At 50.3% G+C, this 15,000-nt stretch overlaps 1 protein-coding gene across 3 annotated transcripts in view; it reads left to right on the forward strand.

Annotated features, from left to right (window-relative positions):
- Positions 1–15,000, forward strand: part of LOC125047480 (protein spitz-like) — a 72,326-nt gene that overhangs the window by 44,507 nt on the left and 12,819 nt on the right. For all 3 annotated transcript variants that reach the window (XM_047645697.1, XM_047645696.1, XM_047645698.1), the window contains one exon: positions 11,670–11,841. In XM_047645697.1, the coding sequence (XP_047501653.1) occupies positions 11,670–11,841 (172 nt within the window). The remainder of the gene's footprint in view (positions 1–11,669; positions 11,842–15,000) is intronic.

A 15,000-nucleotide genomic window follows, 5' to 3' on the forward strand; every position in this document is an offset into this window, starting at 1 on the left:
CTCTTCCTCCCTTCCTTCTACTCCTCCTTTCCTCCTCCTCCTACTCCTCCTCTTCCTCCTCCTCCTTCTACTCCTCCTCTTCTCCTCCTCCTTCTCCTCCTCCTCCTCCTCCTCCTCCTCCTCCTCCTCCTCCCAACCCCCCCACCCTCGTCTCGCGCGTTCGAATGTGTGACGCAACCTCGGCCACGACAGCCAGGTGTAATAACAGGTGAGCGAGGTCAGGCCGCTTGTTTTGTCACCTCTCGTGTTGTGTGGTGCTAGGGTATTGGGGGGGGGGGGGCTTGCCTTGCCATTTGACTCTCCCTCCCCCCTCTCTCTCTCTCTCTCTCTCTCTCTCTCTCTCTCTCTCTCTCTCTCTCTCTCTCTCTCTCTCTCTCTCTCTCTCTCTCTCTCTCTCTCTCTCTCTCTCCCTCCAGCCCTCCTCCCTCCCTCCCTCCTTCCTCCCTCCTTCCTCCCTCCTTCCTCCCTCCTTCCTCCCTCCTTCCTTTTGTCACCTATCCCCTCTTCCATTCTCCCCCCTCTTCCCCTCTTTACTTTTCTCCTAAATCTTATCCTTCCCAGCCTGCCTTTCCCTTCCCCTTCTTAGGGGAAAAAAAAAAAACTTTGGGTGACGTCATGTAACTGTAATGGGCGACCTCGGATCCCCATTTCGCCGGCGCTTACACAAGGGTCTCAGAGGAAGGGCGGGGCGGGGCGGGGCAGGAGGCCCTTCTTCGAGATAGCCTCTTGACACTCCCCGGCTCGCTCTCCCCTTCCCTTTCCTTCCCTTCCCTTCCCTTCCCTTCCTTGCCCTTCCCTTCCCTTCCTTGCCCTTCCCTTCTCTTCCCTCCTCTCCTTCGGTCTCCCTGTTCTACCTCTCGCTCTCGCTCTCTCTCTTGTCTCCCTCTCCCCTCCCCGTCTCCCTCTCCCCTCCCCGTCTCCCTCCCCCCCCCCCCCCTATTTGGCGTCACCGCCTTGGAGAGGAGAGCGAGACGACCTTAATTCATTTCTTCTTCGCTCGGTAAACCTGAAATTTAAAAAAGAAAAAGAAAAAAGAAACAAAAATCAGATCCGCGTGGCCTTCGTCATCATCATCATCATCATCATCGTCATCATCTTCCACTTTTGTCTGTGTCTTCCCTCTTCTTTTTTTTATGCTTGCTCCTTGTCTTTACTTCTTATTTTGTATATGTTTTTCCCCCAGCCTGTCTTTATCCCCGGGAAGTCGCAGCTGGATTTCCTCCATGTGACTTTGTGGCCAATGTTGCGTTATTTGGTTATTTCTTCGAAGTGCATATTTATGATTTTTTGTTTTTATTATTTTCCTCTTTTTTTTTTTATCCGTTCGGTCCTTTTTTTTCTCTCTCTCATGCTCTCCCTTCCTCTAACCCCCCTCCCTCCCTCCCTCCCTCCCTCCTTCCCTCCTTCCTTCCTTCCCTCCTCTGCCTCCCTCCCTCCCTCCCTCCTTCCCTCCTCTGCCTCGACACAGTTAAAGATGCATTATAACCTTGCGATATTAATTGCCAGACGTTGAGGCACTAAACGCAATTCACCCCACCCCCCCTTCTCTACTTAGCAGTCCTCCTCTCTTCCCCTCATTCTCCCCCCTCCCCTCGCCCCTCCTCTCTCCCCTCCTCTCCCCTCTCGCGATCCTCCCTTCTCTTTCTCCTCCAGACTCTCAAGAGCGTCTTGAAAGTGGTAGAATAACACAGGGAGGGTGGTGGGGTGGGTGGGGGTCACTTTACCTCTCTTCTCCCCTCCCTTCGTATTTCCCCCTCTTCTCCCTTCCCCTTGCCTTTGCCCCTCCCCCCTTTCCCTTCCCCTCTCCCTTCCTCCCTCTTCTCCCTTCCCCTTACCTTTCCCCCTCCCCCCTTCCCTTCCCCTCTCCCTTCCTCCCTGACCCTTCCCTCCTCCCCGCAGCCGTCGGCCTTGTTCCCTCGTGTGTGATTGTGATGAACAATGTATGTGAGAAGGGCGGGAGGGGGCGCTAGTAGGTTGTTTACTAGCGTTTGTTCTCCGCGAAAGCCCATTCTTCTTCTGGCCGCATTATTGAAAATAAAGGTTTCAACACATTCTCTCTCTCTCTCTACCTCTCTCTCTCTCTCTCTCTCTCTCTCTCTCTCTCTCTCTCTCTCTCTCTCTCTCTCTCTCTCTCTCTCTCTCTCTCTCTCTCTCTCTCTGTGTGTGTGTGTGTGTACTTGTCACGCACAACCTGGTGCGTGCTTATGCGTGAGCAATCCTTGAGAACATGCAAAGACATGTTGCAACAATTGACCGGAAGTTGCAGCGACGGTAGTTTTCTTGTGCTCTGGTTCACGTGTTGGGGCTTTCTGTAGGGTGTGAAGGCCTTCTTTAATTTTGTTTATTTATTTATTTATTTATTTATTTATTTATTTATTTATTTTCAAATCCATTAGCATTGGTTTTCGTGTCTTAGTTTGTGTTACTTCGCCACCGCCTCTTTTTTCTTTCTTTCTTTCTTTTTCTTGTTCTCTCTTTCTCTTTTTTTCTTTCTTTCCCCTCTCTCTCCTTTCTATCTTCCCCTCTCCCTCCCTCCAAACCACATTCCCCGTCTCCCTTCTCTCCCTCTTCTTATCTCTCTCACATCCTCCATCCCCTCTTTGCCCCACGCCCCCTCCCCCCCCTCCCCCCAGACATCAGCTGTACAGGAAAAAGGAAATTAATTGTGGAAAAAAAACGGCATGGTTACTCAGTGTTAAATACGTAATTGGCGCGCCCTTTGTTCCGTCTGGGCAGATATGGGCGCGGGCGGGACGTGGGCGGCAGGAAGCGTGTCCGTGGGCGCGGGGGGGGGGGGGATGGGCGGAGGTGAAAGAATGGGCGGAGTGACTGAGTGAGTGAGTGAGTAAGCGAGTGAGTAGATGGGTGCGGAGAAGAGCAGAGAAAGGCAGATACAGAGGTGAGTAAGTGGGGGAAGATGAAGATAAAAAGAGAGAGGGAGAGGGAAATTGAAAAAGAAAAAGGGAAAGAGAGAGAGAAAAAAGAGAGAGGGAAAGACGGAGGAAGGGGGGTGGGGGAGAGGAAGAGGAGGGGGCGTTTGGGATGGTATGTGTAGGATCCGTCAAGGTCTCTTGTCCCGACTCATTCACACCGTTTTATTCAGTAACTTCCTAGCTCTCCTCTTTACTTTACTCTCTTACTCTTTTCCCTTCCCCTTCCTTCCAATCCTCTTCTCTCCCCTCCCCTCTTCTCTCCAATCCTCTCTTCTCTCTTCTCCTCTCCCCTCTTCTCTCCAATCCTCTCCTCTCCTCTCCTCTCCTCTCCTCTCTCCTCTTCTGTCCATCCTTCTCCTCTCCCCTTGACCCATCTCCTCTTATCTCCTCTCCCTTCCCCTTTCCTTTCGTCCCCTTTTCCTTTTCCTTTCCCCGGCTGTAGACCCACACACACACATTGAAAATAATGACGATAATTTAAACCGGTAATTATCTCTACTCTCTTGTGATTGATTTTAAATGTCAGTTAAAGACCGGTGGTTGATAGATGGACGCTCGTAAAAATATATAGGTCTGTAGGCTTTTTTTTTTTTTTACCTTTTAACTTTTAACTTTTGTTTTGAGAGAATATATATATATATATATATATATATATATATATTTCAACGGAAGGAAGTGCAGTGATTTGGCAACCGGAACGAAAGCAATATATAAGTGGATCGATAGATTGGTAAATAGATAGATAGACGGAGACAGACAACGAGAGAATGTGGAAGAATTGGGGAAGAGAAGAGGGGGGGAAGGGGGGGGGAGCGGAACTACGGTCGTAAGCTTACCGCACCGCAGCTACACCCCCCTCCCCTCTCCTCCCCATTTCCCACCTGCTCCATCATATGTCTCTCTCTCTCTCTCTCTCTCTCTCTCTCTCTCTCTCTCTCTCTCTCTCTCTCTCTCTCTCTCTCTCTCTCTCTCTCTCTTTTCCTCTCTCTTTCTTTCTCCCCTCCCTCTACCCTCCCCTCCCCTCCCTTTCCCCCTCCTTCCTCACTCTCTCCATATTACTCTTATCTTCTTTCTCTTCATATCTCTTTCCCCTTCCCCACTTTTACTTTCGCGCCTACCTATCTCTCTACTCTCCTCCTCTCTCTTTCCTTCTCCTTCTCCTCCTTCTCTTTCTTCCATTCGACTTTTCTCATCCAATCGGTTCCTGTCATGCAACACTTCCCTCTACTGCCTATCCCATTGTTGCAGTTGCCATTGCATTGCTGGTATCCGTGAAACTCGAGTGACCTTGTTCTCGCATTGCATAATATTTGAGGCTTTGATTTATGCGATTTCGATTCGACTTTATGAATTCATTGATGTGATTTTGCACGTTTTTTTTTTTTTTTCCTTCTCGCGTCAAGATCCTTGCGTGCGCGTTTTGTTTGTTTGTTTGGCAGATTGCGTGAGCGCGCGTGTAAGTGCGTGCGGGTTCGTTCGTGTTTGTCGCGGCGTCACGCCTTTCTCTTTTCTCTTCTTTTTCTCTCTTTTTTTCTCTCTTCTTCTTGTTTTTTCTCAGATTTTTTTTTTCTTTTTCTTGTTTTTTCTCAGATTTTTTTTTTTTTTTTTTTTTTTTTTTTTTTTTTTTTTTTTTTTTTTTTTTTTTTTTTTTTTGTCACGTCACGTACTCGTTGTTACGTTCTGCCCGACGCCTCGGGAGTGTTCGCAAGGGTAACGTAACGGTCTGGCCGGGTCCCGTGGGCTTCGCCGTAATCTCTCCTTTAACACCTCGACTGCAGCAGCCTTCGCTTGCTCCGTCGCCTACAGAGGGAGGGGGGAGGGAAGGAGTAGGGTAGGAGGAGAAAAGGGGAAGGAGGGGGGGGGAGCGCTCGCCCGCTATCACCGTGTCTGGTGGGTTGCTTGTTTTCTTGTTCGTCGGTATTCTTTTCTATCCGCACTTCTTTTATTCGAGGTTCTCCATACTCCAACACTGCACCAACTATTTCGTGTTCATGTTTTGCTTCATCTCCTCCTCCTTGTCCTCCTCCTCCTCCATCTTCATCCCTCCATGCCATCCCTCTTCATCCTCCCTCACAATCACCTCCATCACCATCTAATTCTCCTCCTCCTCCTCCATCACCATCGCCTCCTCCCTCCTCGCCCATTCATGCCTGCGCCAGGTGCCCTTCCCCCTTTCCTGCCGGGCAAGTCCTGTTTCCTACCAACCCAGTCATTCCAGCATCCGGAGCATCCTGTCCCTGGCCTGTCCCCCTCCTCCCCCTCCCTCTCTCCCTCTCCCTCTCCCTCTCGTTACCCTTTTTTTCTATCCCTTTCGGAGAGGGATGGACAGGCTGGCGCAGACACACACAGGAGACGAGGATGGTGTCATTTTTTACTTGTTTATATTTTTTGGTCTTTTTGTTTTTTGTTTTCCTGTGTGTAGGGAAGGGTTAGGTGTGTGTATGTTTGTGTGCGCGCACACGGTGCTGTAACCTTTGAAATTCATAAATGATCTCTCATTTTTTAGAACTTTCTTTTAGTGTTCTCTTTATTCTTCCCGCAGGCCAATACTATCCTCTCCTCCTCCTCCTCCTCCTCCCCCATCATTCTCGCCTTCCCTTCCCCGCCTCACACCAAAGCTCCGTCACCTCGCCCCCTTCATAACCCTGTAAACCAGTTGCTCTCGCGTTTCCGGTTGGAGACCTTTAACTTCCTCCAACCTGGACTTCCTCCCGGGTTTTGCCTCCTCTCCCTCCCCCTCCTCCTCCTCCCTCCTCCTCCTCCTCCCTCCTCCTCCTCCTCCTCCTCCTCCTCCTCCTCCTCCTCCTCCTCCTCCTCCTCCTCCCTCCTCCTCCCTCCTCTTCTCCCTCTTCCTCTTCTCCCTCTCCCTCTTCTCCCTCTCCCTCTTCTCCCTCTCCCTCTTCCTCTTCTCCCTCCCTCCCTCCCTCCCTCCCTCCCTGGTCCCCTTATTTTTACTCATGTAACTCCTCTTCCTTCTCCAACTCTTACTTGTCTTACTCCAACAATCCCTCACTGCTGGTGCTCCTCATCACCACCATCATCACTATCATCTACCAATTTCTCCTCTCTCTATTGCTCTTAATTTCCTCTCTCCTTTTCTGTCTCCTTTTTTTTTATAGCCCTCGCGTTCTTTTTTTGTCACTCGCACCTCTTCATACATGCTCAAACTTGCGTCAGGGATCTCCCCAGTTTTTCATTTCCCTTCGCCCCCTCTTTCTGACTTGTCTGCCCCTCTTCCCGTCTTCCTGCCTGTGTAGCTCGTGGCTGTCCCCACCTTTCTTCTCTCCCTCCTTTCTTCATTGCATCCCTCCTTCTCTCCTCTTCCATTTCTGCCTACGTTCCTGTTTCCCCCACTTTACACCCCCTCCTCGTTCCTTTTCTCTCCACTTTCCCTCCCTCCCTTTTCCCTCCTTCCCTTGATCCTTTCCTTCTCCCTGCATCCCTCCCTGCATACCTCCCCCCCCCCCCTTCTTACTACCTCCGGCCACCTGGCGCCTCTCGTCCGCGAAACATCATGCTTTTCCTGTTACTGCTGGCTACCTCACGCTCGTCTTGTCCTCGCTCCTTGTGCCTCATTTCCTCTCTCTCTCTCTCTCTCTCTCTCTCTCTCTCTCTCTCTCTCTCTCTCTCTCTCTCCCTCTCCCTCTCCCTCTCCCTCTCCCTCTCTCTCTCTCTCTCTCTCTCTCTCTCTCTCTCTCTCTCTCTCTCTCTCTCTCTCTCTCTCTCTCTCTCTCTCTCTCTCTCTCTCTTTCTCTCTTTCTCTCTTTCTCTCTCTCTCTCTTTCTCTCTCTCTCTCTCTCTCTCTCTCTCTCTCTCTCTCTCTCTCTCTCTCTCTCTCTCTCTCTCTCTCTCTCACTCACTCTCACTCTCTCTTATCTTTTTGTTTTCTTTTTGAGTAGTTTTTTCTTAGTTTCTTTCTCCCGTTTCCTTTCACCTTTTTCCGTCCTGTCTGACCCTCTCCTTCCGTCTTTTTTCCTAACCCGGTTTCCCGCTGTCTCTCATTTTTATTCCTTCTCCCCTATCTCCTCATTAATCAAAGGAAGATAGAAGGACGGGCAGAAGATGGATAAAAAGAGAAATAAGGAATGATGATGATGATGGTGAGAGAGAGAGAGAGAGAGAGAGAGAGAGAGAGAGAGAGAGAGAGAGAGAGAGAGAGAGAGAGAGAGAGAGAGAGAGAGAGAGAGAGAGAAGGGGGTTAGGGGAAGAGGAAAGAGAGATTTAGAGGGACGTGCGAAGGGGACATGTAATGAGAGACGTCCATTGGGGGGGGGGGGGGGGGGGGGGGCGTTGGGACGTCGTTTTGTGACGTCGTTCGGTGTACTCTACCACCGGTCGGCAGGAGGCGGGGCAAGGGAGGAGGGGGGAGGGGTGGAGGGGGGGATCGCGTCGTCGGGAAAACGTCATCGCCATAAATCTGAGTTAAGGATGGAAGGAGAGGGATCACGCCCGTTGAAGAACACCTCGGGCGAGTGGGCGTGGGTGAGGAGGAAGCACACGCCCACGACGATGACTTTGACGGGGACGAGGGCGGCGACTTCACCCACGGGGACCGACGACGACGGCGATGACGAAGGCGGTAATGCCGTGGGGGTCAGGAAGCTTGCGTTGTGCTTATGGGAGGGGGAGGGGAAGGGGAGGGACAGTTATGAGGGACTAACGATTGTTTTATTAGATTCGGATGTCCTGCTGGATTTGACCACCTCCCCTCCCCATTACCTGTAACGCTGGAAGTCCACAATCCTTGTTTATCATTATTGGCATTATTTTTATTTTTGTGTGTGATTATTTTTATCACTATCATCATCATTATTATTAATAGAAAAGAAAAAGGACAGATAGAAGAAAGGAAGCAAGAGGAGAAGTAAAAGACGAGGAAAAAAGAGGAAAGACCGCGACCGCGATCGGCGGCGTCGGGTCGTCACAACAACATTTGTCGTCGGCGTAGTAAAAAAAAAAAAAAAAAAAAAAAAAAAAAAAAAAAGCCGGAGTTATTGCGGGATAAGAAGGAGGAAAAAGGACAACAACAAGAACAAAGGGAGCGAATCGATGTTGGAAAAAAGGCCAAAAAAAGGGGGGAATTAGAGAAAAAAGAAGAGTGAGAATGTGTTTGACTTGCGAGTATTTTGTTAGGGGTTCGTCGCGCGCCCATACATCCTGAGTTCGGGCTCTGTTGTGTCGAAGCTGTCGTTCTTCTTCTTTTTCTTTCGCCCGGGGAGATTTGCAGATTGTTTGTCTGTCTGTCTGTCTCATTCTGTGTCTTGTCTGGCAGGTTATGTCTACTTGTGTTTTATCTGTGCGTGCGTATATCTGTTCATCTATCTTATCTGTCTATAATTCAGGTAGAGGAAGGGGATAGGGATTTGGATATGAGAATGTATGTACGTGTGTATGTATGCGTGGATGTATGTATGTGCGCCACACCCACACGTAGTCCTCGAGATAAAAAGCGGTTAAAAATGGGTGAGCGAGAGGTAGGAAGACGCACAAGACGGACGAGGAATGTCGGCGTCTCTTTACCTGGCGAGTGTCGGCAGGCAATTGTCACGTCGTAAAAGTTTATCAGCCGCGAGTATTAGTTCTTTTTTTTTCCCCTCTCCTTCATCTTCTTGGCGGGGGCGCGGAGGAGGAGAAGGGGAAGCACGGGGAGGGGCCTTGAGTTTGTCATGTAGGCCTACAGGTGCGCTCGTGGGAAGTGTGATGCATTGGGCACTCGGGCTTCGGTGCCATACGCCTTTGAATTACATTTCCCCTTAAACGCTTGCCTTCCCTCCTGTTTCCCTCGTCCACTGGATTTACACACACACACACACACACACACACACACACACACACACACACACACACACACACACACACACACACACACACACACACACACACACACACACACACATCCACACACATCCACACACATCCACACACACATACACACACACATACACACACACATACACACACACACACACACACACACACACACACACACACACACACACACACACACACACACACACACACACACACATCCACACACATCCACACACATCCACACACATCCACACACATCCACACACACACACATACACACACACACACACACATCCACACATCCACACATCCACACACACACACACATCTACACTTCCTTGCACCTCCATCTACCTACCTAGCTACCCTTACATATACACTATAATGCACATATATACTTTTATATATACGATGTATGTATAAACCTATATCCGGGACGTGTTTGAAGCGCGTTTTTGGAAATTGAGCGGCGCATCGCTTGGCAGCGCGCCTGGCTGTAGGCTGGGCACCGCACCTCAGGTCAGGGTTGTCGATGACTCACAAAATCCCTAGGTGTGAGGCCGTAGGAGGCGAGGGGAGGGGTCGACGAAGGGCCCAGGGAGGAGGGCGTGCCATAAGTAGGGTCATCAGAACCCGTGTCAAGAGCCTGGCTGGCTGCCTGGTCATGCGCGGGGACGTTGACGTTTTGGGTGTGCTTTTTTTGAGCGCCGTTTCCTGGCCCTCTGCGTGCCAGTCGCCCTCGGCCATGCGCCCTTCGTCTTTCATGTGTGGGGAGGAGTGTGGGGGTAAGGAGTGGGGGGGGATGCGGAAGGTAAACAAGCACACTGTGGGAGTGGTGGAGGGAGGGAGGGAGGGAGGGAGGGAGGGAGGAAGGGAGGGAGGGAGGAAGGGAGGGAGGCAGGAAGGGAGGGAGGCGTCCAGAAGCGTGGCGTCATCGCCAATCCCTTCCTCCCCCCTTCACTCTCTCCCATCCCCTTCCCCCTCCCCTATCCCTTTCCCCCTGTCACTCTCCTTCCCCTCCCCCTATTACTCCCCCTTCCTCTTCCCCTTCCCGTCCATCTCTTCCTCCCCCTGTCACTCCCCCTTCCCCTTCCCCTTCCCCTTCCCTTCCCCTTCCCTTCTCTATCCTCCCCTCTTTCCACTACCCATCCCTCCTCCTTCCTCTTCCCCTCCTTCCCTCCCTCCCTCCCTCTCTCCCTCTCTCCCTCCCTCCCTCCCTCTCTCCCTCTCTCCCTCTCTCCCTCCCTCCCTCCCTCCCTCCCCCCCCCTCCCCCCCGCCCCCGTGCCTGCGCCGGGGACACCTGGCGACCTTACAAGGATGGCGGAAGGGAGCGCGAGGCAGGAAGGAGGATGTTGATCCTACAGGGCGAAGATTGGAGGAGGAATTTGTTTGTTTGTTTGTTTACTTCTTCGCTTGCTCGTACCCACAGACAGACAGACAGACACAGACAAGACAGAGATGGGGAAGGGAAAGAGAATGAGAGAAGGAAAGGAGATGAAGCTAAGAACAAATGAAGTGAAGAGAGACTGAGAAAAAAATTAAAACACATTTGTCTATTTAAAAAAAAAAAAAAAAAAAACGAGGAGAATACGAAGAGCACAATACTTTTTTGAAATGTTGAATAGGCATCTCATTGAGTCCCGAAGCCCTAGTGGAGACGTTCCATGCGGAGACATCGGATAGTCTCTCTCGGACTTTCGGACGCGTCGACTCGCTTTGTTTGTTTGTTCTTGTTTTTGCCCGTGTTCTTGTGTGTTTGTTTGTTTATTCTTTTTAGAGGTATGTTTTTTCAGATATATGATTGGAGGGTGTGAAGGCTGGTCGAGATGTTGGAGATTTATATTGTATATCGTGTTGGTAGACTTTGTTTGTTTGTATTTTTTTTAGAACCCAGAAATATATATATACTGGTAGTAATTTCGATTTCTTTTAAATCATTCCCCCCCCTTGTAGAAACGGCTGTCATTGAGTTAAGCCATTTATGATAGCTAGGTAACGTTCATCTTCATTTTATTTCCCTTGTCGAGTTTTTTTTCTCCTCCCCCTACCATTTACAATCTTTTTTCTTTCCTTTTCATTTTTGAACTAGCATTGTTTCTTCTTCTTCTTCTTCTTCTTCCTTGCCCGTTTTTGTTCTAACATAATCTTTGTTTCTTTTCCTCCTTGCTTGTTTCCTTTTTTTTTTCTTTGTTTTTTCTTTCCTGTTTCTCTTTTTTCTTTTTCTTTTTGTTTTATGTTTCTCTTTTTTTTCTAACATAATCTCTTTTTTCTTTACACAGTTTCCTTTTTTTTCTAACATTATCCTATTATTGCTTCGTCTTGCTTAGTTTCTCTTTTTTTTTCTAACATAATCCTACTTTCTCCTTCACTTTTTTTTTCTTACATAATCCTTTTCTTCGGATCTTTTTTTTCTAACAATTTCGCTTTCTTCTTGCCTAATCCTCCCTGTTCTTAACATTATTTGTTTTCCTTTCTTTCATAACAATATCCTGGTTTTTTGTTTTTAGGTTTCTAACTTTTTCTTCTTTTTCTTTTTCTTCGTGTTGTCTGTTTTTTTATTTTTTTTTCTAACCAAACCCAATCACTTGGGTTATTCTTGCTTTTTTTCTCTCCCCCTTTATCTTGTTTCCCTCTTTTCTTATTCATTTTTTTCCTCCTCTTCCTGCTGTTCTTGTGTTTTTTTTTTTTTTCTTGTTTTGTGTGTTCCTTCCTTTTCCTAATACAACCCAGTCATTGTTTCTGCCATGTCTACAACCACAGCCATCACCACCTTCCACTCTTACCATAAATCCTACCACCCTTACCACCATCACTCTCCTTTCACCTCTTCCACCACTCCTTCCCCCTCTTCCACCCCCTCTTCCACCCCTGTTACTCCAAGCCCCACAACCCGAATGCTAATGGGAAATCCTCTCCTGTTGCAGAGGGATGTTCCTCGCGGTCGACCCCGAAGCCGCGGCCGCCCTCGCCCACGATGCGGCCCAACATCACATTCCAGACGTACTCCTGCCCGCCCGCCTACGCCGCCTGGTACTGCCTGAACGGCGCCACCTGCTTCACCGTCAAGATCGGGGAGTCGATACTCTACAACTGCGAGTGAGTACAGTACACACGCCGCTGGTGCTGCTGCTTTTTTTGTGTTGATTTTAGATTATGTTGTGATTTATGGGCTGTTGCTATTGTTTTATTATTATTATTTTATTATTGATATTTTGTTGTTTTATTATTTTATTATGATTTTATTTTTGTATTATTGTTGTTATTGTTTTTTTTCCTGGTGCTGTTGTTTTTATCTATTTATTTTATTATATATATATATATATATATATATATATATATATATATATATATATATATATATATATAGATAGAGTGAGTGAGTGAGTGAGTACTAGTCATAATGAGAGAGAAATAGACATTAGCAAATAGAAATAGACTTAGGAGTAATAAGGCAGGGAGAGAGGGAGATAGAAAACGACAAATGAATTACCGTGCATTCTTGCCTTCACTGTTCGCGCTCCTGCGCCTCCGCTCTCCCGCCGCGTCTTGAGAAACGGGCCAAGCCTTCTGTCACGGCTTGCACAATTGAAGCTTCGTTTTATGGGTTCGTAAGGGGAGGTTTTAGTGATATTTTTAGCCTCGTGGGCGTGGAGGTATGGGTGGGCGCGGGCGTGTGGTTTGGCCTTTGGAGTTGATTAGCGTTGTGTGATCAGAGAGGAAACTCCTGTTTGCCGGAATCAGCGTGGGCGGGGAGAATTCCCTTCTCTCTTCTCCCCCTCCCCTCCCCTCCACTACCCTCCCTCTCTCCCTCTTTTCCCCCTCTCTCCCCTCCCTCTCTCCCCTCCCTCCTCCTCTTTTCCCTCCCTCATTTCCCTCCCTCATTTCCCTCCCCCTCCTTCCCTCCCTCTTTTCCCTCCCCCTCCTTCCCTCCCTCTTTTCCCTCCTTCCCCTCCCTCTTTCCCCTCCCCCTCCTCCCTCCCCCTTTTCCCTCCCTCTCTCCCCCTTTTCCCTCCCTCTCTCCCCCTTTTCCCTCCCTCTCTCCCCCTTTTCCCTCCCCCTTTTCCCTCCCTCTCTCCCCCTTTTCCCTCCCTCTTTTCCCTCCCTCTCTCCCCCTTTTCCCTCCCTCTTTTCCCTCCCTCTCTCCCCCTTTTCCCTCCTTCTCTCCCCCTTTCCCCTCCCTCTCTCCCCCTTTTCCCTCCCTCATTTCCCTCCCCCTTTTCCCTCCCTCATTTCCCTCCCCCTTTTCCCTCCCTCTTTTCCCTCCCTCTCTCCCCCTTTTCCCTCCCTCTTTTCCCTCCCTCTCTCCCCTCCCTCTCTCCCCTCCCTCTCTCCCCTCCCTCTCTCCCTCTTTTCCCTCCCTCTTTTCCCTCCCTCTCTCCCCTCCCTCTCTCCCCTCCCTCTCTCCCCCTTTTCCCTCCCCCTTTTCCCTCCCTCTTTTCCCTCCCTCTTTTCCCTCCCCCTTTTCCCTCCTCCCCTCCCGCACCGGCCCCGCCGCCGTTCCCACGACTGACCCACATCGCGCCGGCCGCCCCACGACATAGCGGCCGCCCATCTGCGCCCTTTTGGGAGGGGAGGGGGCCGGGTGGGCGGCTGGGGGTCGCATGACTGTGCTTTAGGACGGATAGTGTGTGCGTGTGTGTGCGTGTGCGTGTATGCGTGCGTGCGTGCGTGCGTGCGTGTGTGTGTATGTTTACTTATTTATTATACATTTATTCATTCATCCATTCATTCCGCAACTGAAAAGAACTTTCCCTCTTCCATGTCCCCCCCCCCCATCCCTCCCGCGCTCTCCCTCCATCGGCTCTTACATACAATTCGGGGGAAAAAATCTGGCTATACACTTGAGGTTGCTTATAATCCGGCCCTTCCTGGTGTATGAATAGCACTTAAATTTCTCCCCCTCCCCCCCGCCTCATCCTCACCCCCGTACCCCTCTCCCCTTTCCCCCCTTCCTCCTCCTCCTTCCCCTTTCCTCCTCCTCCTCCTCCCCCTTCCCTCTTCCTCCCCCTTCCCTCTTCCTCCTCCCCCTTCCCTCCTCCTCCTTCCCTCCTCCTCCTTCCCTCCTCCTCCTCCTCCTCCTCCTCCTCCTCCTCCTCCTCCTCCTCCTCATCTTCCTCCTCATCTTCCCCTCCCCCTTTCCCACTTCCGTCCCATCCTCCTCCCTCTTCCTCTCCCCCCTCCCCCTCTCCCCCTCTCTTCCCCTCCTTTCATCTTTCACCCCCCCCTCCCCCCCTACTTCATCTGAGACGTAACTGTCACCTCTCATCGGAAAGCGAAATGGCGGAATTTGGTGAACCTTTCGGAGGCATTTCTTTTTTTCGTTTTCTTCTCATTTCTTTATTTCATGTTCTTTTCGATTCACCCTTCCTTGTTTTTGTGTTTCATTCATTTTCTCCTTTCTGTGTGTGTGTGTGTGTGTGTGTGTGTGTGTGTGTGTGTGTGTGTGTGTGTGTGTGAATGTAAGAGTGTTTGGAAATCAGGCGAGGAGGAAGGAGAGAAAGGAAGGGAGAAGGTAGAGGTAAAGTGGGGGGGCAGGTGGGAGGTGGTAGGTTTCCCTCTCTCCCTCCCACCTCCTTTCATCCCTCCTTTCCCCACTTCCCTTACACTCTTCCCCTTCTCCTCCCCTTCTATCCCCCTTCTTCCCTACACATTTACTCCCCTCCCCTCCCCTGCCCTCCCCCCGGTTTATACCTTCCGCCTCCCCCCCCCCTCTCTCTCTCTTCTAACACACTCCCCTCTCTCCCTCTCTCCCCCCCACCCCCACCCCCCTCTGGATACGCAGGTAATTGATACACGCTGATTGGTAGGATTACTCGCCCCACTGACTATTGAAGAGGCAGTTTTCCTGTCGCCCGCTTCTATTTTCGGAGTGGGGAGGGGGGGAGGGGAAGGGGATTTTAGGTAATACTTGAGGAAGAGGAAGAGTGGGAGGGAAGGGGGAGAGGTGGGATGGAGGATGGGGGAGGATGTGAAAGAGGGAAAGGGGAGGGAGGGGGAGAGGGGGAGAGAATGAATCAGAGAGAATCGGAGAGAATTGTTTCCTTCATCCCTCTTCCTTCTAACATCCCCCCCCCCTCCCCTTCACCTTCCCCTTCACCTTCACCTTCCCCTTCACCTTCACCTTCCCCTTCATTCACCCCCCTCTCCCTTCCCTCCTGTGTTCGATTCCCAGGTGGCAGTTGGTAATCATTAATAGCAAGCAGGTAGAAGGGAGGAAGTTAGATTTGTGTGTGTGTGTGTGTGTGTGCGCGTGCG

This window comes from Penaeus chinensis, chromosome 41, assembly GCF_019202785.1.
Source record: "Penaeus chinensis breed Huanghai No. 1 chromosome 41, ASM1920278v2, whole genome shotgun sequence".
NCBI lineage: Eukaryota > Metazoa > Arthropoda > Malacostraca > Decapoda > Penaeidae > Penaeus > Penaeus chinensis.